Raw genomic sequence first — 23,963 nt, 5'->3', positions numbered from 1 at the left:
TAAACAGTCTGTGGACTTTGAGCACCTTTCCCCTCTGCATGGACCTGTGTGGGCCTATTTCAAGAGAATAGGGCCTTGTTGTCAAACTTTAATCTTTCCAGCTGGGTGGTGGAGAGGTAGGTGATTGATGTTTGACATACCTTTGCCTTTTAAACAGGGTCCTCACCTACCCACATCAGGGGCCTAAGAACTGGTAGCTCCACTCAGGTCACCAACCATAAAGACAGGGGTCCAAGGATAACTGGTACCTCCCAGTCTTTACAACCAAAAACTTTGGGTGCCATGGTCTGTCTGCAGAATCCACCCAACTGCATGCTCTAGGGAACAGGGAAGCGCTTTCCTCAGAGACTCTTGGGGGTTGGTTCTCAGCCCCCTGCCTTGTTCAGAACGTGACTCCCCTGCTGCAGATTCTGGCACATACACCAATCACCCCTGCCTCTTTAAGACTGTAGGATAGAGCCTGTACAACACACTTAATGATCGGCTACCTGGACACCTGAGCTGAATTCGTAGAAGAAAACTGAATGGACTGCTAGACTGATATACCTGATAACAGCTCTAGCCATCTGGGGACAGGACGTCAGAGCTCCAAAAGCAAAAATAATCAAGCTAGCTCACTCAAGAAACCCAAGTGGACATGTCAAAACAAAAGAAAGCAAGAAACGATGACACAGTAAGCAAGCATAAACTAATACAATAACTTGTAGATGGTTCAGAGATAACAGTCAATATTAAGTCATATAAAGAAACAGACCATGATCACCACAACAAGCTCTCAAAACAAAGAATCAAGGGGTCTTCTAGATGAAAGTGCATTCCTAGAATTACCAGAGGCAGAATACAAAAGATTAATATGCAGAACCCTTCAAGACATCAGGAAGGAAATGAGGCAATACACAGAACAAGCCAAGGAACACACTGATAAAGCAATTGAAGAAATTACAAAGATTATTCAGGAACATAATGAAAAACTTAAGCTGGAAAAATCCATAGACAGAGAGTAATCAGAAATTCAGAAGATTAACAATAAAATTACAGAAGTAGACAACTCAACAGAAAGTCAGAGGAGCAGAATTGAGCAAGTAGAAGCTAGAATTTCTGAACTCGAAGATAAATCACTTGGTATTAATATATTTGAAGGAAAATCAGATAAGAGAATTTTTAAAAAATGAAGAAACCTTAAGGATCATGTGGGACTCTATCAAGAGAAATAACTATGAGTGATTGGAGTACCTGAACAGGGAGGGATGACAGGAAAGACAGAGAGAATTGTTGAGGATTTGTTGGCAGAAAACTTCCCTGATATCATGAAAGATGAGAAGATATCTATTCAAGATGATCATCAAACTCCACAGAAGGTAGATGTTAAAAGAAAGTCACCAAGACATATTATAATCAAACTTGCCAAAACCAAAGATAAAGAGAGAATTTTAAGAGCAATTAGGGATAAACGAAAAGTCACCTACAAAGGAGAGCCAGTGAGGATAAGCTTGGACTACTCGGCAGAAACCATGCAGGCAAGAAGGCAATTGGATGACTTATTTAAAAATTGAAGGAAAAAAATTGCCAGCCAAGAATCATACCCAGGAAAACTGTCCCTTGAACATGGAGGTGAAATTGGGACATTTCTAGATAAAGAGAAGTTTAGGGAATTTGTAAAAACCTAACCAAAACTACAAGAAATACTAAAGGGAGTTCTTTGGTTAGAAAATCAATAATATCAGGTATCAACCCAAGACTAGAACACTGGACAGAGCAATCAGAAGTCAGCCCAGAGAGGGAAATCAAAAAAACAAAGCAAGATTTAAAAAAAAAAAAGCTCAAAACAGGGTACAGCAATGTATTTATATAAAAGAAGACAACATTAAAACAATAAAGAGGGACTAAGAAATGTAATCATAGACCTTCCAAATTGAGAGAAAGATATGGCGATACAAAGATATAAGTTAGGTTTAAATTTGGAAAAATGGGGTAAATAATAAGGTAACCACAAAGGAGACAAACTATCCTACTCACCAAAATAAAATACAAGAAAAAATAGAGACTCAGCAGAAACAAAATCAACAACAACGAATATGAGGAAAGGACAATATATAAAGATAATTTACTCAGCAAATAAAATTAAGCGGGAAAAAGAAACTGCCAACAACACACAAAAAAAGACGACAAAATCATAGCACTAAATTCATACCTACCCATAATTACTCTGAATGTAAATGGACTAAATGCATCAATAAAGAGACAGAGAGTGGCAGATTGGATCAAAAAAAAAAAAATCCGTCTATATGCTGCCTACAAGAGACGTACCTTAGACATTGCGAGACAAACGAACTAAAACTCAAAAGATGGAAAAAAATATATGAAGCAAACAACAATCCAAAAAGAGCAGGAGTGCCAATATTTATTTCTGACAAAACAGACTTTAAAGCTAATTCCATCATAAAGGATAAGGAAGGACACTATATAATGATTAAAGGGACAATGTACCAAGAAGATATAACCATATTAAATATTTGTGCACCCAATGACAGGGCTGCAAGATACATAAAACAAACCCTATCAGCATTGAAAAGTGGGATAGACAGCTCCACAATAATAGTAGGAGACTTCAACAGATCACTTTTGGTGAAGGACAAGACATCTAGAAAGAAGCTCAATAAAGACACAGAAGATCTAAATGCCACAACAAAATTGACCTCATAGACATATACAGAACATTCCACCCAACAGCAGCCAAGTATACTTTCTTTCCTAGTGCACATTGAACAGTCTCTAGAATAGACCACGTATTAGGTCATAAAGCAAGCCTTAGCAGAATCCAAAAAATTGAAATATTAGAAAGCATCTTCTCTGACCATAAGGCCATAAAAGTGGAAATCAATAACAGAAAAAGCTGGGAAAAGAAATCAAACAGTTGGAAACTGAAGAATACCCTGCTCAAAAAAGACTGGATTAAGAAAACATTAAGGAGGGAATAAAGAAATTCATAGAATCCAATGAGAATGAAAACACTTCTTATCAGAACCTTTGGGACACAGTGAAAGCAGTATTCAGAGGTCAATAAATGCACACATCCAAAAAGAAGAAAGGGCCAAAATCAAAGAATTATCCCTACAACTTGAACAAATAGAAAGAGAGCAACAAAAGAAACCCACAGGCACCAGAAGAAAACAAACAAGAGAAATTAGAGCAGAACTAAATGAAATAGAAAACAGAAACACAATTGAAAGAATTCCCAAGACCAAAAGCTGGTTCTTTGAAAAAATTAACAAAATTGATAAACCATTGGTCAAACTGACAAAAACAGGAGAGGAAGCAAATAACCTGAATAAGAAATGAGATAGGTGGTATTACAACACACTCAACTGAAATTAAAAGAATCATTTCAGGTTACTATGAAAAATTGTACTGTAACAAATTTGAAAACCTAGAAGAAATGGATGAATTCCTAGAAACACACTACCTACCTAAGCTAACACAAACAGAGGTAGAACAAGTAAATAGACCCGAAACAAACGAAGAGATTGAAAAGGTAATGAAAAAACTCCCAACACAAAAAATCCCTGGCCCAGAGGGCTTCACCTCAGAGCTCTACCAAACTTTCGGAGAAGAGTTAACACCACTACTACTAAAGGTATTTCAGAGCACAGAAAAAGACAGAATACTCCCAAACTCATTCTATGAAGTCAGCATATCCCTGACACCAAAACCAAGCAGACACCACAAGAAAAGAAAATTGTAGATGTATCCCTCATGAACTTAGATGCAAAAATCCTCAACCAAATTCGAGCCAATAGAATTCAACAACATATCATAAAAAGAATTCACCAAGTGAGATTCATACCAGATATGCAGGGATGGTTCAACATTAGAAAAACAATTAGATAGTAGTTAAGAACTACTTTAGGTGATGGGAAAGATAACACACAATAGAGGTGAGGTCAGCACAACTGGACTAAGCCGAAAGCAGTTTCCAGAATAAACTGAATTCTCTGAAGGCCAGCATAGCAGGAGCGGGGTTTTGGGAACCATCGTTTCGGGGACATCTAAGTCAATTGGCATAATAAAATCTATTAAGAAAACACCCTGCATCTCACCTTGGAGAGAGGCATCTGGGGTCTTAAATGCTAGCAAGTGGCCATCTAAGATGCATCAATTGGTCTCAACCCACCTGGATTAAAGGAGAATGAAGAACACCAAGGACACAAGGTAATTGCGAGCCCGAGACAGAAAGGGCCACAGAAACCAGAGACTACATCAGCCTGAGGCCGGAAGAGCTAGATGGCACCCAGCTACAACCGATGACTGTCCTGACAGGGAACACAACAGATAACCCCTGAGGGAGCAGGAGAGCAGTGGGATGCAGACCCCAAAATCTCATGAAAAGACCAGACTTAATGGTCTGACTGAGACTAGAAGGACCCCGGTGTTCATTGCTCCCAGACCTTCCGTTGGCCCAGGGCAGTAACCTTTCCCAAAGCCAACTCTTCAGACAGGGATTGGACTGGACAATGGATTGTAGAGGGGTGCTGGTAAGGAATGAACTTCTTGGATCAGGTGAACACTTGAGACTATGTTGGCATCTTCTGCCTAGAGGGGAGATGAGAGGGTAGAGGGGGTCAGAAGCTGGCGAAATGGACACGAAAAGAGAGAGTGGAGGGAGGGAGCGGGCTGTCTCATTAGGGAGAGAGCAATTGGGAGTATGTAGCAAGGTGTATATAAGATTTTGTGTGAGAGACTGACTTGATTTGTAAATTTTCACTTAAAGCAACATTAAAAAATTTTAAAAAAAGGTATAAAACCATAGTCAACCTTTATATGACTTAATTTTTCTAAGCTTTAGTTTCCTCATCTGTAGAATGGGTTGTTGTGAGGATAACATGAGTTGACACGGGAAAGCACTTAGAACCATGTGAGTAAGTGCTCAAAAGACAGTGAAGGTGAGTTATGTTATTAATTATTCTGAGGGTAGAAATCTTCATAAGCAGGACACAGAGGCAGAAACCACAAAAGGAAAGACTGGTAAACTTGACTACAAGAAACCAAACATGCACTTGGAGATGGGCACAAAGAACAAGACAACATTGTTAATGAAGCAGGGATAAAAACTACATGACAAAATACAGGTTACCATCCTTAATGTGTGCAATGTATGATTACGTAAACAAAATATATTGTATAAAATAGAATATACTTAATGTCCCACATATAAACAACTGGCAAAATGCTACTTTAAAAGACATTAGAAAGCAATTCATGGAAACATAAATGCAAGTAAAAAAGTAAAAATATTTAAGTTTATCAATAGTCAAAGAAATGCCTTTGGAAGCAGTTTGTGGTGTCATTTTTTCTATTTTGCTATCAAACCAAACACAGGGAGTTTTGGGGGGTGGGTGTCCTGGCACTGCTAACGGAGCTCACGGAATGCCATTTGGCAATGATCATGCGAACCCTTTGACTCAGCATTCTCCTTCAAGAAATTTGCACTTAGTGAATAACCACATATGTGTATAAAACTATAGTTATAAGAATGTGTATAAAAGTGAAATGGCATGGGTAGGCCCAATATCCAAGCCAGGTTAACTTCAACTAAATATTTGCCTTGCATTAATTATGAGTATATGATGCAATCATTAAAAAATTCTATAAAATAATATTATGACACAAACATTTTTGAGTTACAAAAGGAGCTTATAAAACAATAAATATGTCATTAGTTTATCTAAAATATATTAATATACATTACTTAAATGTCTAGAAAAAATTAGAAATACGTATACCATACACTAATCCCTAGATGGAGGGATTATGATTAACTATCTCTATTTTCCAAATTTTCTATGTTGGGAATTAAAAAAAAAAAAAAGAAGTAAATCCATTTTTAAGGAAGTGCTTGCATTACTCATTGGTCTTTGATATATGCGTACATAAACAGTAACATAGCTTTCAAATGCAATCTTAGTTTAGTAGACGGTCTCAGAAATATTTGCTCCTTTAATGCTATACATACGGAGGGGGCTTGTAGGTTAACTCGCTCATGAATCCGTTTTGAGCAATCTGGATGCAATAACTACAAGAAAGGCAGAAAAAAGTGATTAGAAAACTGCCACAAAAGTCTGTGCATCACCCCAAGATGAAATAATTTTTAAAGAATGACTAAACTAGTTCCATCACTGGTAGGTGAAACCGAACAGAGTTGGTAAGCTCACGTTCATGTCTTCTGAAGAATCTGTCCTGTCTCTTGAAGTCTATATATTTATACTTCCATTTATCTTATGTTTTACTAGGTTCTTAGCAATAAAAGTGCATCTAAACACAGTCCATTTATCTCAGACTATCCTCCCATTGTCCTCCCAGAATATCTTTGCAATGGCAACTAACTCACAGATGTTTTCTTCTTAGTGGTGGTTGGTTTTCTACAACTGGAATAGTAGTTAAGAGTGGCATACTCCATCAGAGCAGCAAAGACAAATAAGAAGCACACAGTCACAAAGAGGTCCATGGCGGTCACGTAGGACACTCGGGGCAAGGACTTCCTCGCTATGGTGCTGAGGGTGGTCATGGTCAGTACTGTGGTGATGCCTGCAAATGGGACATTTGTCAAGTTGTAAAAGGAAGCAAAATGGAATAAACATAAAAGATCACCTACAATCCCTCTACTCCAACACAGCTGTTTTACTTTTACATAAAGCCTTCTTCACATTGCCTACTGAATTTAATATTACTTTTAATTTTAATGTCTATGCAATTTTGTAAGCAACTTTTTAAGAAGATTTCTTCTCATAGTCATCATGATAACATTAAAATATCTGAATTAACTTTACACCTCCAGTGTATTCATTCATTCTCCTATTTTTCTGTTTTGTCTTTTAAATATGTTTTTAACGAAGATACCATTTATAGTCCCTCTATACATTCCCTGGAGTTCCCGAGTGGTGCAAACAGTCAAAGGCTCAACTACTAACTGACATGCTGGCAGTTTCAGCCCACCCAGAGGCTCTTGCAAAGAAAGATCTGGTGATCTGCTTCTGAAAGGTCACAGGCATTGAAAACCCTATGAAGTTGTTCCACTATGCATGCATGGGGTTGCCATGAGTCAAAATCGGTTGATGGCAACTTCACTTTTTGGTTTTATGCATTCCATGCCTTTAGACATCTTACACTTTCACACATACTTTTCTTCTGCCTAGATGAACCCGTTTTTTTCTTCTCTCTCCTTCCATATCCAATCTGAACTCCCTCCATTCTTCCCTATACAGCTCAAGCACCACTCCTTCTGAGGTTCCTCAACTAACAGCACCTCAGGCAGAGTGGATAACTTGTGCATCTCACTATCAGTGGACCTTCCATGAACCGTGGTTTTTGCATTATCTCAAAAATTGCATCTATCTTTGCATGTTTGTCTCCCCAGAGACATTGTGTGGCCAGTAAGAGCAGAACTGTACCTTGCTCCTCTGTGTTTACCTGCCATATAGCATAGTGCCAAGGACACTTTAGGCATTTAATGAATGGTTTGAAATGGATGAACTAACTAATAAATTAATAATACTCAGTGTTGGTCTGACTTTGTTTCAAACACGTAGGTCAGCAGTAAAGATTTAATCAGAGACTGTGAAATAGATTTAGAAAGGAGACATACATATGCTGGATAGTTCAGAAGGAAAAATAAATGAGAAAAGGAATGGAGATTATTGAACACGAAGAAAAATTATTATGTACTGTGTGTACAGATGGAGCTATGGTGGTACAGTGGTTAAGAGCTTGGCTGCTAACCAAAAGGTCAAAGTTTGAATCCACCAGCCATTCCTTGGAACCCCTATGGGGCAGTTCTACTCTGTTCTATAGGGCCGCTGAGTCAGAATTGACTTGACAGCAACAGGTTTGGTTTTGGTTTTTATCTGGAAGAAGTTTATATGTAGGAAGTTTATACTGTTCTCATTGAACTAATTCTTTTATTTATTATTATTATTATCTGAAGATTTGTCCTTCAAACTTAGGTAGAATTTAACTAGAAAACCATGTAAGACTAATGTTTTTTTTATGGGAAGACTTTATTTATGTAATTTCATTAATTATTGTAGTACTATCCATACTTTACATCTCTTCTTGCAGTAAGTGGTAAATAATATTTAAGTCTCCAATTACATTGGGATAGAGTCATAATTTATGGTCTTTTTTGTCATTTTCAACATTATTTATTAGTGTTTTTACCATTGATTAATCTCATCAGAGATTTATTTCTTCTCAAAGAACTACTTTTGTCACATTAAATAAATTATAAACAGAACATCAAAATGAATAAAACAGAAAGAAAAAGTAGGAGATAGTTACAATAAAGATATCAAAAATGGACCAACCAGTTGCTGTCAGGTCAGTTTGGACATATGGCAGCCCTATGAGTGTCAGAGTAGAACTGTACTCCATAGGGTTTGTGATGACTGATTTTTTGGAAGTAGATTGCCAGGCCTTTCTTCAGAGGCACCTTTGGGTCATCTCAAACCTCCAACTCTTCTGTTAGCAGCTGAAAAAGTTACTCTTTTGCACCAACCTCCCTCAACCAACCAAAAAAAAAAAAAACACCTGCTGCCACTGAGTCATTGCTTCTGACCCATTGCAGCCCTGTGTTACAGAGTAGAACTGCCCCATAGGGTTTTCCTGGCTGTAATCTTTACAGAAGCAGATCACCAGGCTTCCATGGTACCGCTGGGTGGGTTTGAACCCCTAACCTTTAGGTTAGTAGTCGAGTGCAAACCAGGGACTCCATAATAAAGACATAATCAAAAATGAATTAGACCAACAACATTTGAGCACCTAGTTAAGCCTTTTAGGTAGTGAGATTACAATTCTCTTTCATGAAGACTCACAAGAGTCAATGACGATGGTCTACTTGATACAGAATTTTGGGAAATGTCTTAGAAAATATATGGGATAATGAATTGTGATGATCTGGGGAAAAAAAGAGGAAATTGACAGGAAGGACACTGTATAGAAAATGGAGGCCCTCTAAGCCTCTATATAGGTTCTTCTCTGGAATGATATACTAAACCAAAAACCAAACCAAACCCAGTGCCGTTGAGTCGATTCCAACTCATAGCAAGCCTATAGGACAGAGTAGAACTGCCCCATAGAGTTTCCAAGGAGCGCCTGGCGGATTCGAACTGCCGACTCTTTGGTTGGCAGCCATAGCACTTAACCACTACACCACCAGGGTTTCCAAATGATATACTAACATATCTATATTCCGAGGTTATTGTGAGAATTAAATGAGAACAATGGAGCACATGTGTGAACATCATCTGAACATCTGATTGGCAAAGTAGCCTGGAAGTGCAAGGACAACATGAGGTAACCACATTAATTTTGAGTAGACTAGCATTGGGTTTGGTTTTGTTTTTTTAGACTAGCATCACTTTTCTTTTCCATGCCACCACTTTAATAATAGAAAAAAAATCCTAATTTTGATTTTGGTATTAAGCTAGCAAAAAATAAATTTCATTCTATGATGATATGGTGCTTCTATACACTTGGCTTACAGGTTAATTACTATGTAAAACATTGAAATATTTAACTATGTTTTAAAATACAAAATAGTGTTAATTTTCTAATTGTTAAAATACAGATTACTATTTTCATGAGTATAATCTTGAACTGTGTTTCCCTTGTGTAGCATGCATGAACAAGAACCAGCAATACTGCATTTAATATGTTCTTGGATTAAGAGTGGAATCTGTTTACTAATGAGTCTTCTATACACACATTTGGAATAAAATAAAAGTATGGTATTAACCTGCCAAACATGCCTTGATGTAATGAATCCTGAATTAAGACAATTTTCTGTTTTCGCAATTAGAGCATTTCATAAGAGAGAATTATTTTCACATCAAAAAGTTAGATGTAAACATCAATATTTATATGTGATTCCAAACGCATAGCTGTCCAGTTAATTTCAACTCATAGCAACCTCATAGGACAGAATAGAACTGTCCCCTGGGGTTTCCAAGTTCATAATCTTTACGGAAGCAGATTGCCACATCTTTTTTCTGTGGAGTGATTGGTAGATTTGAACCACTGACCTATATATAATTATGCAGTTTATAAGATTTTTAAATTACTTTGATTACTCTTCTGACTAAAATTTCAGGAAACATATATTGAAACCTTTCATTTTGTTCTCACAAAAGCCATTTTGTTTAGTTATATAAGCCTGTGTTACAAGGATTATAAATTTTCCCTTTCATCCAAGTTATTAGATAAAAATATTATGCATTTGTTGCTCATGATCATTAGCCATTAGAGAAATGCAAATCAAAACTACAATGAGATTCCATCTCACTCCAACAAGGCTGGCGTTAATCCAAAAAACACTAACAGATGTTGGAGAGGTTGTGGGGAGGCCGGAACACTTATACACTGCTGGTGGGAATATGAAATGGTACATCCACTTTGGAAATCAATTTGGTGCTTCCTTAAAAAGCTAGAAATAGAACTACCATATGATCCAGCAATCCCACTCCTAGGAATATATCCTAGAGAAATAAGAGCCTTTACACGAATAGATACATGTACACCCGTGCTCGTTGCAGCACTGTTTACAAAAGCAAAAAGATGGAAGCAACCAAGGTGCCCATCAACAGATGAATGGATAAATAAATAATGGTATATTCACACAATGGAATATTATGCATCAATAAAGAACAACGATAAATCAGTGAAACATTGCGTAACATGGAGGAATCTGGAAGGCATTATGCTGAGTGAAATTAGTTGCAAAAGGACAAATATTGTATAAGACCACTGTTATAAGAACTCAAGAAATAGTTTAAACAGAGAAGAAAATATTATTTGATGGTTACAAGAGGGGGAGGGAAGGAGGGGATTCACTAATTAGATAGTAGACAAGAACTAATTTAGGTGAAGGGAAGGAAAACACACAATTCAGGTGACGTCAGCACAACTGGACTAAACCAAAAGCAAAGAAGTTTCCTGAATAAAACGAAGGCTTCGAAGGCCAGAGTAGCAGGGGCGGGGGTTTGGGGACGATGGTTTCAGGGGACAACTAGGTCAACTGGCATAATAAAATCTATTAAGAAAACATTCTGCGTCCCATTTTGGAGAGTGCTGTCTGGGGTCTTAAACACTAGCTAGAAGACATCTATGATGCAACAATTGGCCTCACCTACATGGAGCAAAGGAGAATGAAGAACACAAAGACACAAGGTAAGCATGAGCCCAAGAGACAGAATGGGCTACATAAACCAGAGGCTACATCTGCCTGAGACCAGAAGAGCTAGATGGTGCCTAGCTACAACTGATGACTGCCATGACAGGGAACACAACAGAGAATCCCTGAAGGAGTAGGAGAGCAGTGAGATGCAGACCCCAAATTTTTGTAAAAAGACCAGATTTAATGGTCTGACTGAGACTGGAGGGACCCCAGAGGTCATGGTCCCCAGACTTTCTGTTAGCCCAAAACAGGAACCATTTCTGAAGCCAACTCTTCAGACAGGAATTGGACTGGACTATAAGACATAAAATGATACTGGTGAGGATTGGGCTTCTTGGATCAAGTAGACACATGAGACTGTGGGTAGCTCCTGTCTGGAGGGGAGATGTGAAGGCTGAGGGGGACAGAAGCTGGCTGAATGGACACAGAAATACAGGGTGGAGAGAAGGAGTGTGGTGTCTCATTAGGGGGAGAGCAACTAGGAGTATATAGCAAGGTGTATACAAGGTTTTGTACAAAAGAGTGACTTGATTTGTAAACTTTCACTTAAAGCACAATAAAAATACAAAAAAAATTTGCAATTGTATATCTGTATATGATAGTGAAAGAGGAAAATGTATCCCAGTATATGAATATATGTATCTACATAATAGTGCATGTGGACAGGTTTTCTCCTTTTTTTTTTTAAAGCTTCCTACAGGTATATATGTGAGATTTTTACAACATAACAACATATCATATTGCTTTTAAACTGATCATTAAAAGTCTTGTTTACAATGACTACACAAAGGCAAAAACATTGTGAATAGCGGCAAAACATTCTTATATAGTGTCAGAAGATGAGCCCCTCGGGTTGGAATGCACTCAAAATACGACTTGGGAAGAGCTGCCTTCTCAAAGTAGAGTCCACCTTTGTGACGTGGATAGAGTCAAGCTTTCAGAATCTTCATTTGCTGAACTGGCACTACTTAAAATGAGAAGAAACAGCTGCACACATCCAGTAATAATTGGAATGTGGAATGTACTAAGTACGAAAAAAAAAAAAGTATGAGTCTAGGAAAATTTGGAAGTCATAAAATATGAAATGAAATGCATAAAGATCGATATCCTAGGCATTAGTGAGCTAAAATGGACTGGTATTGACAAAATATGGTCTACTATGTCAAGAACAACAAATTGAAGAGGAATGGTGTCAAGTTCATCCTCAAAAAAGAACATTCCAAGGTGTATCCTGAAGTACAACATTGTCACTGATAGGAAAATGTTCATATGCCTACAAGGAAGACCAGTTTATATGAGTTTTATTCAAATTTATGCACCAACCACTAAAGCCAAAGATGAAGAAACTGAAGATTTTTACCAACTTCTGCAGTCTGAAATTGCTCAAACATGCAATCGAGATGTATTGAAAATTATTGCTGGTTGGAATGCGAAAGTCAGAAACAAAGAAGAATTGCTAGTTAGAAAATGAGCCTTGGTGATAGGAACAATTCTGAATATCACATGATAGAATTTTGTGAGACCAACAACTTCACGGCAAATACCTTTATTCAACAACATAAATGGCAACTATACACGTGGACCTCACCAGATGGAAAACATCTGGTTTTGGAAAACATTTGGAGACCATCTCAAGAATAGACGACTTGTGGGATGACATCAAGGACATCATATATGAAGAAAGCAAAAGATCATTAAAAAGACAGGAAAGAAAGAAAAGACCAAAATGGATGTCAGAAGAGGCTCTGAAACTTGTTCCTGAATGTAGAGTAGCTAAAGTGAATGGAAGAAATAATGAAGTAAAAGAGCTGAACAGAGGATTTCAAAGGGTGGCTCCAGAAGGTAAAGTATTAAAATGAAACATGCAAAGAACTGGAATCAGAAAACCAAAAGAAAAGAACAAGCTCAGGATTTTTCAAGCTGTAAGAACTCATGAAGAAATTCAAGCCTTGAGTTGCAATTTTGAAGGATTTTATGGGCAAAATATTGAATGGCATAGAAAGCATCAAAAGCAGATGGACACAAAAACTAACTCCAAGTGGATCAAAGACCTAAACATAAAGACTAAAACGATAAAGATCATGGAAGAAAAAATAGGGACAACCTTAGGAGCCCTAATACAAGGCATAAACAGAATACAAAACATTACCAAAAATGACGAAGAGAAACCAGGTAACTGGGAGCTCCTAAAAATCAAACACCTATGCTCATCTAAAGACTTCACCAAAAGAGTAAAAAGACCACCTACAGACTGGGAAAGAATTTTCTGCTATGACGTCTCCGACCAGCGCCTGATCTCTAAAATCTATATGATTTTGTCAAAACTCAACCACAAAAAGACAAACAACCCAATCAAGAAGTGGGCAAAGGATATGAACATACACTTCACTAAAGAAGATATTCAGGCAACTAACAGATACATGAGAAAATGCTCTCGATCATTAGCCATAAGAGAAATGCAAATTAAAACCACGATGAGATTCCATCTCACTCTAACAAGGCTGGCATTAATCCAAAAAACACAAAATAATAAATGCTGGAGAGGCTGCGGAGAGATTGGAACTCTTATACACTGCTGGTGGGAATGTAAAATGGTACAACCACTTTGGAAATCCATCTGGCGTTATCTTAAACAGTTAGAAATAGAACTACCATACAACCCAGAAATCCCACTCCTCGGAATATACCCTAGAGAAATCAGAGCCTTCACACAAACAGATATATGCACACCCATGTTTATTGCAGCTCTGTTTACAATAGCAAAAAGCTGGAAGCAACCAAGGTGTCCATCAACGGATGGATGGCTAAATAAATTGTGGTATATTCACACGATGGAATACTACGCGTAGATAAAGAATAGCGACGATTCTATGAAACATTTCATAACATGGAGGAACCTGGAAGGCATTATGGTGAGCGAAATTAGTCAGAGGCAAAAGGACAAATATTGTATAAGACCACTATTATAAAATCTTGAGAAATAGTAAAAACTGAGAACACATACTTCTGTGGTTACGAGGGGGGGAGGGAGGGAGGGTGGGAGAGGGTTTTTTACTGATTAGTTAGTAGATAAGAACTGCTTTAGGTGAAGGGAAGGACAATACTCAATACATGGAAGGTCAGCTCAACTGGACTGGACCAAAAGCAGTTTCCGGGATAAAAAGAATGCTTCAAAGGTCAGCGGAACAAGGGTGGGGGTTTTGGGACCATGGTTTCAGGGGACTTCTAAGTCAATTGGCAAAATAATTCTAGTATGAAAACATTCTGCATCCCACTTTGAAATGTGGCGTCTGGGGTCTTAAATGCTAACAAGTGGCCATCTAAGATGCATCAATTGGTCTCAACCCACCTGGAGCAAGGGAGAATGAAGAACACCAAGGTCACAGGATAACTAAGAGCCCAAGAGACAGAAAGGGCCACATGAACCAGAGACCTACATCATCCTGAGACCAGAAGAACTAGTTGGTGCCCGGCCACAATCGACGACTGCCCTGACAGGAAGCGCAACAGAGAACCCCTGAGGGAGCAGGAGATCAGTGGGATGCAGACTCCAAATTTGCATAAAAAGACCATACTTAATGGTCTGACTGAGACTAGAGGAATCCCGGCAGTCATGGTCCCCAAACCTTCTGTTGGCACAGGACAGGAATCATCCCTGAAGACAACTCATCAGACATGAAAGGGACTGGACAGTGGGTAGGTGAGAGATGCTGATGAAGAGTGAGCTAATTATATCAAGTGGCCACTTGAGACTGTGTTGGCATCTCCTGTCTGGAGGGGGGATGGGAGGATAGAGAGAGTGGGAAGCTGGCAAAATTGTCACGAAAGGAGAGACTGGAAGGGCTGACTCTTTAGGGGGAGAGCAAGTGGGAGTACGGAGTAAGGTGTATATAAACTTATATGTGACAGTCTGACTTGATTTGTAAACGTTCACTTGAAGCTCAATAAAAGTTAATTAAAAAAAAAAAAGCAAATGGAAGGCATACACACAGTCACCATACTAAAAAGAATTGATCAACGTTCAACCATTTCAGAAGGTAGCATATGATCAAGAACTGATGGTATTGAAGGAATAAGTCCAAGCTCCATTGATGAAAATCAAGACTCCAGGAATTGATGGAATACCAGGTGAGATGTTTCAACAAACAGATGCAACGCTGGAGGCATTCACTCATCTGTGCCAAGAAATATGGAAGACAGCTTCCTGCCCAGCCAACTGGAAAAGATCCATATTTATGCCCATTCTAAAGAAAGTGATCCAACATAATGTGGAAACTATCAAACAATATCATTAATATCACACACAAGTGAAATTTTGCTGACGATCATTCAAAAGCGTTTGAAGCAGTACATCGATAGGGAACCACCAAAAATTCAACTCAGATTCAGAAGAGGATGTGGAATGAAGTTTACCATTGCTGATGTCAGATGTATCCTGGTTGAAAGCAGAGATTACCAGAAAGATATTTACCCCTGTTTTATTGACTATGCAAAGGCATTCGACTCTGTGAATCATAACAAATTATCAATAACATTGCAAAGAATAAGAATTCCAGAACACTTAATTGTGCTCATGAGGAACCTGTATAGACGAAGAGGCAGTTGTTTGAAGAAAACAAGGGGATATTGCATGATTTAAGATCAGGAAAGGTGGGCACTAGGGTTTCATCCTTTCACCATACTTACTCAATCTGTATGCTGAGCAAATAATCCTAGAAGCTGGTCTATATGAAGAAGTATGTGGCATCAGGGTTGGTGGAAGACTCATTAACAACCTGTGATCTGACACAACCTTGCTTGTTGAAAATGAAGAGGGCTTGAAGATTTACTGATGAAGATCCAAGACTACAGCCTTCAGTATGGAGTACACCTCAACATAAAACAAAAATCTTCACAACTAGGCCAATAAGCAACATCATGATAAATGGAGAAAAGGTCGACTGTCAAGAATTTCATTTTACTTGGATCCACAATCAACACCTGTGAAAGCAGCAGTCAGGAAATCAAGTGATGTATTGCATTGGGAAAATCTGCGGCAAAGATGTCACTTAGAGGACTAAGGTGTGCCTGACACAGCCATGATACTTTCAATTGCCTTATATGCATGCAGAAGATGGACAATTAATAGGGAAGACTGAATAATGAATGCCTTTTAATTATGGTTTTGGGGAAGAATATTGAATATACCATGCAATGCCAGAAGAACAAACAAAGTCTGTCTTGGGAGAATACAGCCAGGGTGCTCCCTGGAAACGAGGATGGCGAGGCTTCGTCTCATGTACTTTGGACATACTACCAGTAGGGACCAGTCCCTGGGGAAGGACATTATACTTGATAAAGTAGAGGGTCATTGAAGAAGAGGAAGACCCTAGACAATAGATTGACACAGTGGCTGCAACAATGGACTCAAACATAATCGTGATTGTGAGGATGGCACAGGACCAGGCAGTGTTTCATTGTGTTGTACATAGGGTCACTATGAGTTGGAACCAACTCGATGGCACCTAACAACTTATTTTTACTAATATTATGTGTTCAGTCCTGAAAGGTATGTGGTAAGCACTGTGTCCTTACTAACATAGTGAGACTTTTGAATATGGCAGGTTCCAGGACTTGCCTAAATTTGTGTGATGACGTTAGCCCTAGAACACAGCATCAGGTGAAGCAATTGGCTTATTCTGGATCCTTAACCCATCTTAATTCCATCACCAGAAAGACAAGCTAATTGAGTGATTAAAAAAAAAAAATTATAAACACAGATCAAGAAACCCTCAAATCAGATCAATTACATTTGAGATAAGTCTCTTCAGTTGAAGGCGTTTTTTATGAATGGTTAAAGCGATTGACTGCCAACTGAAAGGTTGGTGGTTGGAAACCACTAGTGGCTCCCTGGGAAAAAGATGTGGCGGTCTGCTTCCGCAGAGATTTACAGCCTTGGAAACCCTATAGGGTTTATATTAAAATTGTAAAAAATTGTGGAAAAGATATTTAGAAACTCACCTAATGCTGTTCTTGCTGGCGTAGCATCTTTTTTGATCCAAAAAGATACCCAGGATAGCACCACTGTCAGTATACAGGGAATGTAAGTCTGAATAGTGAAGTATCCCATTCTTCTACTCAGTTCAAAATATATAGTCATGACAACATAATCACCTGTAATAAAATATCATCAAAATTAAGACAACTTTTTTGGGTAAAAATAATAATAATTTAAGAAATTCTTAACAACTTATTTTGTTAAATGGATGACTTGGATAAAAATGAATAACTATAATATCAAATCAGGAAAATGATCAAAATGCCGATGTACTTAAATTTAATTTTTGTAGTATCCATGGCTTTTTAAGGCATTTTACAGGTGAGACACCAAAGGAGCTCTGGTGGTGCAGTGGTTAAGTGCTTGGCTGCTACCCAAAAGGCAGGTGATTCAAACCTACCACACACTCCTCAGGAGAAAGTGACAGTTTGCTTGGGTAAAGATTTACAGCCTTGAAAACACCATGGGGTGGTTCTACTCTGTCCCAATGGATCAGAAATGACTCAAAGGCAACAAGTTTTGGTGTGTTTGTTTGTTTTGCGAGACACCAAAGAAAGGGTGTGGATTAACAAAGGAGACAAACACGCCCATTTACTCCATGAGGGTAAGGACCAAGAGCCTTTCCTGCCGAGTAACAGATAAACTCTACTCTCAGACAGATACAGTGTCGTATCAAGGAATTCCTTCAATAGTAAAAAAAAAAAAAAAGTAACAGAGCTATTATACCACACATGGACTTGTGCAACAGTTTTCTATTTTTATTTTGCTATATCATGAATTTTAGCCTACCAGCTTTGTACTTTATGCTTTATTTAACATTTTTATATTTATTGTATCCATTCCTGCCTCTGGCACTTAGGCTGTGCCAACCCAGAAACTGAAATAATTATCTTATGGCATTCCTTACCCTCCTACTAAAACAAGCCACACCACGAGCTGTTGGAAGCAACGAAGATGTTACTAGAGTGTCCCTAAAATTCCCTGGGGCAAGGAAGGAAGAGTGGTATGGTGGGATGCTGATTACATTGACTGTATTAAAAACGGTTTGACTCAGATTTTATAGTGTTTGTAAAGAGGAATTACAAAAATGTTTTTAAACATCGTAGTGTACTTTTTAGTGTACTAGTTAGGGCTTTTTTATTTTTTTTGAGTTAGTAACAAACTAATTTCAAAGTTGCCTTTGCTTAGGCAAAAGTTGCACATGCACTTGAAGGAAGTATTATGTTAGTGAGGTGTGGTATGGGCAAGGATACCCCTGGGCAGTGTGCACAACTGGGGCCAAGCCCCATACAGACATCCTTCCATACCACCTCTCGTCGTGTGCTTCTCCAGGTCTACTTGCTCCATGCTTTCCTACTCAGGCAGGCTCCTACCACAGAGTAGTAATGACAATGATGGTTATCATGATGACTCCAATGATAACCTAGAACATTTAGTTTTTGCTGGACATTTACTGTGTGCTAGGAGTTTTTCCTAAACTCTTTTTTATCAAGAGCGATTAAATAAGCTCTTCAAAGCTACACAAGCAGTGGTGGCCAACTGGCATGCTGACCCAAGGTCCGTCTTCAGAGCCTGTAGGGACCCTGGCTGTAATCAGCACCCAAATTCAATATCTGGTAGTTACCTCCACCAGAGAGACACTGACATCCATTTCTTCACTCCAATTTAAGTTCACATTATCAGACAGATGCTGAAAAGTTCAGTTTGGGACAAGTGTTTGCCTTTCTATCAGTCAAATACAGCCAAGGACGTGGGACACTATCTTGGCCGTGAACGAGTGCTCTCCCTTCAACTGAGGCTGGTTCACATTAGAAAATGGAAGATCCTACAGTAGCCTTGAAAGGAGGGGCAGTTGCCAGAATACAGGGCTTTGTTCCCAGCAGAGAGGTTGCTGGGCAGCCAGAGATAACAGAGGTTATCCGTGGTTGGTAGGAAGGTGTCATGGATTGAATTGTGTCCCCCAAAAATATGTGTATCAATTTGGCTATGCCATGATTCCCAGTATTGTGTGATTGTCCACCATTTTGTCATCTGATGTGATTTCCCTATGTGTTGTAAATGCTATCACTAGGATGTTAATGCAATGGATTCCAAAAAACCAAAACCAAACCCACTGCCATTGAGTGGATTCTGACTCATAGCAACCCTACAGGACAGAGTAGATCTGCCCTATAGAGTTTCCAAGGAGCACCTGGTGGATTCAAACTGCCAACCCTTTGGCTAACAGCTGTAGCACTTAACCACTACGCAACCAGGGTTTACATGAGATGGATTAGTGGGAATTATATTGATGAGATCTACAAGATTAGTGTTTTAAGCCAATCTCTTTTGAGATACAAAAGAGAAAAGCAAGCAGTGAGACAGGTGGACCTCATAACACCAAGAAAGCAACACCAGGAGCAGAGCACGTCCTTTGGACTCGGGGCCCCTCTGCCTGAGAAGCTCCTCGACCAGGGGAAGATTTATGGACAAGGACCTTCCTCCAGAGCCAACAGAGAGGGAAAGCCTTCCCCTGGAGCCGATGTAGCCTACTAGACTGTAAGAGAATAAATTTCTCTTTGTTAAAGCCATCCACTTGTGATATTTCTGTTATAGCAGCACTAGATGACTAAGACAGAAAGCTCTTGCCCAGGCTTTTCCTTCTAGGCTGTGCCAGAATGTTCACTGACCTTTCCATGGTCAGGTAGCCCTTACAGCAAACACATTACAATAGAAAACAGCAACCAAAGAAAGGTCTTAGCTAATTCATGGTAGAGCCGGGATTTGAATCCAAGTTTGCATGACTCTAAACCTCCTTCTTAGCCATGGCACTCATGTGGAAGTGAGGCAGGAATGTTCAGGGGCCACAATCTGGGACCTGATTCTGTAGCAGGACTGGCTCTTGCAGTGAGCACCACAGTCCTCGTTCTCCAGTGTCTACAGGAAATAGTACCATGGCCAAGCCAGAGACATACAGAGATGTATCCTTCCAACTCTGCTCCCCCTCTACAGGAAGATCAATGCACAACAAAAAATCTGTAGGTCAATGCCTATATTACATTTTTCATGTAGTTCTAGGACACTTAAGTGAAAAAAAGAAAAAATGTTCCTTCCACTTTCTCCCCCCTCCAGCGTATACCCACATTCACACTTACATATGCTAACACGTGTGGACCCAGACTATTCCACCTTGAGTGAGAAGTCCCAGCTCCCCACACACGAAGTTGTGAGGCCTGCCTTCCCTCCCTCTCCCTGCCCAGCATGCAGCCTCCTGGAGGCAATTCACAGACTGTCCTGAAAAGATCCTTAGACTCAGTCGGAGAGGGAATGGGCAGCTTCTCTTTTACTCATCAGGGTAGAATAGCCATCTTGTGCCTAGTGAAATTATAAGAGCAAGAAGCTTTTTGCCAATTGTTCATTTTGTCCTTCCTTGAGCAAATACTATGCTCTGCGTTGTTGGAAGTAGAGAAATAAGGTACAGACTGTTCCCTCCTGTCTCATGTTTAGGGTCATCTTTCATAATTTGTTCCAGTGTTGTTCCTGGGTGTACCATTTCAAAACCACCACTTACTCCAAGTCATAAAAGAAGTCCTCATTTCTATTCTTTTTTATTTATTTTTTATTTTTGTGTGTATTAGGTGAAAGTTTTTACAGTGCAAACTTCTCATTAAAAAATTTGTACACATATGGTTTTTTGACACCGGTTGCAGTCCCCGCAATGTGCCAGCACCCTCTCCATTTCCCTTTTCACCCTGGGTTCCCTGGGTCGAGTTTTCCAGTTTTCCTGTCTCTTTCTGCCTTCTCGTCTTTGCTTTTGGAGGTGTTGAAGTATTCTATAGATTTTAGAGATTAGACCCTTGTCGGATATGTCATAGCCAAAATTTTTTCCCAGTTTGTAGGTTCTTTTTATACTCTCTTGGTGAAGTCTTCTGATGAGCGTAAGTGTTTAATTTTTAGGAGCTCTCAGTTATCTAGTTTATCTTCTGGTATTTGTGCACTGTTACTTATGGTTTGTATTGTATTTATGCTATGTATTAGGGCACCTAGCATTGTCCGTGTTTTTTTTTCATCATCTTTATTGTTTTAGGTTTTATATTTAGGTCTTTCATCCATTTTGAGTTAGTTTTTGTGTATGGCGTGAGATATGGATCCTGTTTCTTTTTTTTGTAGGTGGACATCCAGTTCTGCCAGCATTTGTTAAAAAGGCTGTCTTTTCCCCATTGAACGGACTTTAGTCCTTTGTCAAAGATTAGTGGACCATAGGTGGATGTATTTATGTCTGGTTTCTTTAATTCTGTTCCATTGGTCTATGCTTTTGTCTTTCTACCAGTACCAGGCTGTTTTGACTACTGTGGCTGTATAGCAGGTTCTGAGATCAGGTGGTGTGAGGCCTCCTACTTTGTTCTTTTTCTTCAATAATTCTTTGTTTATTCAGGCCTCTTTCCTTTCCATATAAATTTGGTGATTAGTTTTTTCATCTTGTTAAAGAGTGCTGTTGTTATTTGGTTAGGGATTGCATTATATCTGTAGATTGCTTTGGGTAGAATTGACATTTTCACAATGTTGAGTCTTCCTATCCTTGAGAATGGCATGTTTTTTCATCTATGCAGGTCCATTTTGGTTTCCTGCAATAGTGTTTTGTAGTTTTCTTTGTATACATCTTTTATGTTCCTGATTAGATTTATTCCTAAGTGTTTTTTTTTAGGGGCTATTGTTTTCCTGATTGATTTTTTGAAGGACTCTTTGTTGTGTATAGGAATCCAACTGATTTTTGTATGTTCATTTTGTAACCTTCAGCTCTCCTGAATCTTTCTAATCATTCCAGTAGTTTTCTTGTGGAATCTTTGGGGGCTCTCTATGTATAGGATCATATTAACTGCAAATAGGGATAGTTTTACTTCTTCCTTTCTAAGTTGGATGCCTTTATTTCTTTTTTCTTGCCTTATTCCTCTAGCTAGGACTTTCAGCACAATTTTAAATAGAAGTGGTGATAAAGGGCATCCTTTTCTTGTTTCTGTTATCAGGGGGAATGCTTTCAGCCTCTCTCCGTTGAGAATGATGTAGGCTGTTGCTTTTTATTACGTTGAGGAATTTCCCTTCTATTTCTATTTTATTGAGAGTTTTTATCAGGAATGGGTGTTGGACTTTATCAAATGCCTTTTCTGAATCAATTGAGATGATTGTATGATTCTTTTGTTCTACTTATGTGGTGGATTATACTGATTTGTTTTCTAATGTTCAACCAACCTTGCATACCTAGTATGAATCCCCCAATTCATTTCTTATTTGAGTTATTTGCTTCCTTTGCTGTTTCTCTTCTGTTAGTTTGTTGATCAACTTTTGGTCTTGTTGATTCTTTCTATTGTTTTTCTGTTCTAATTTTTATTGCTTTCTTTCTTCTGGTGCCTGTGGGCTTCTTTTACAACTTCTCTTACTATTTGTTCAAGTTGTAGAGATAATGTTTTGATTTTGGTCCATTCTATTTTGATGTGTGTGTTTATTGCTATAAATTGACTTCTGAGCACTGCCTTTTCTGTGTCTCAAAGGTTGATGTGATGTATTTTCATTCTCATTTGATTCTAGGAATATTTTGATTCCCTCTTTAATTTCTTCTATTACCCAGTTGTTTTTAAGCAAGATGTTATTTGGTTTCCAAGTATTTTATTTTTTTCCCCTTGCTTTTCCAGTTATCAGTTACTAGTTTTATGGCATTGTGATCAGGAAATGCTTTATATTATTTCAGTGTTTTGGGTTTTATTGGGGGTTGCCTGGTGGCCTAAAATGTGGTCTATTCTGGAGAATGTCGCATGTGTGTTGGAAAAGAATGTATACTTTGCTGTTGTTTGGTGGAGTGTTCTATATATATCTATGAGGTCAATTTGGTTAATGTGGCCTTTAGATCTCCTGTGTCTTTGTTGAGTTTCTTTCTAGATGTTCTGTCCTTTACTGACAGTAGCTTGTTGAAGTTTCCTACTATTATTGTGGAACTGTTTATTTCTCTTTTCAGTGCTGTTAGAATTTGTTTTATGTATTTTGGAGGTCTGTCATTGGGTGGATAGATATTTACTAAGTTTATGTCTTGTTGGTGGATTTTCCCTCTAATCATTATATAATGTCCTTCCATGTCTTTTATGGTTGATTTTCCAAAAAGTCTGTTTTATCTGAGCTTAATATTGCCCTTCCTGCCCTTTTTTGGTTACTGTTCCCTCGGTATTTTTTTCCATTCTTTGATTTTTAATATATTTATGTCTTTGCATCTCTCATAGACAGCATATTGATGGGTCCAGCTTTTTTTTTTTTAATCAATTCTTCCACTCTGTGTCTCTTTAAGGTGCATTTAAGCTGTTTACATTCAGTGTAATTCAGTGTGATTTCAACAGGTATGAGTTTACTGCTGTCATGTTGTACTGTTTTTCTTTTTTTTGTCTGTGTGATGCTGACATTTTCTTTGTTCCTCTACTTTCCTGTGCTGAATTCCTTTTGTTTGTGGATTTTCTTTTCTTTCATTATTATAGATTTTGTGTTTACTGAGTGTGTACGTTTTTCTTTTTTTCATTCTGATGAGTAGGCTTGTTAACTTTCTTTGTTTTTAACCTTGAGATTTACCTTTATCTTCCTAAATTTGAACCAGTCTTTTATTAGCTGATAGCAGCTTGACTTTCTTTCCATACGAAAGTTCTATACCTACATTATTAATTCCCCCTTTTGTTGTTTTGATATTAT

General features: G+C 38.4%; 1 protein-coding gene across 1 annotated transcript in view; it reads right to left on the bottom strand.

The window, feature by feature from the left end:
• The window catches only part of GABRG3 (gamma-aminobutyric acid type A receptor subunit gamma3), a 966,133-nt gene that overhangs the window by 1,404 nt on the left and 940,766 nt on the right, over positions 1-23,963 (bottom strand). Inside the window, exons 7-9 of the mRNA XM_049905849.1 lie at positions 17,225-17,377; positions 6,386-6,582; positions 6,011-6,070 (exon numbers count right to left, since the gene is read on the bottom strand). Coding sequence (XP_049761806.1) covers positions 6,011-6,070; positions 6,386-6,582; positions 17,225-17,377 — 410 coding nt within the window. The remainder of the gene's footprint in view (positions 1-6,010; positions 6,071-6,385; positions 6,583-17,224; positions 17,378-23,963) is intronic.

This window comes from Elephas maximus, chromosome 13 (assembly GCF_024166365.1).
Source record: "Elephas maximus indicus isolate mEleMax1 chromosome 13, mEleMax1 primary haplotype, whole genome shotgun sequence".
NCBI classification, from domain to species: Eukaryota; Metazoa; Chordata; class Mammalia; order Proboscidea; family Elephantidae; genus Elephas; species Elephas maximus.
This window is presented reverse-complemented; position numbering and strand designations above follow the sequence as displayed.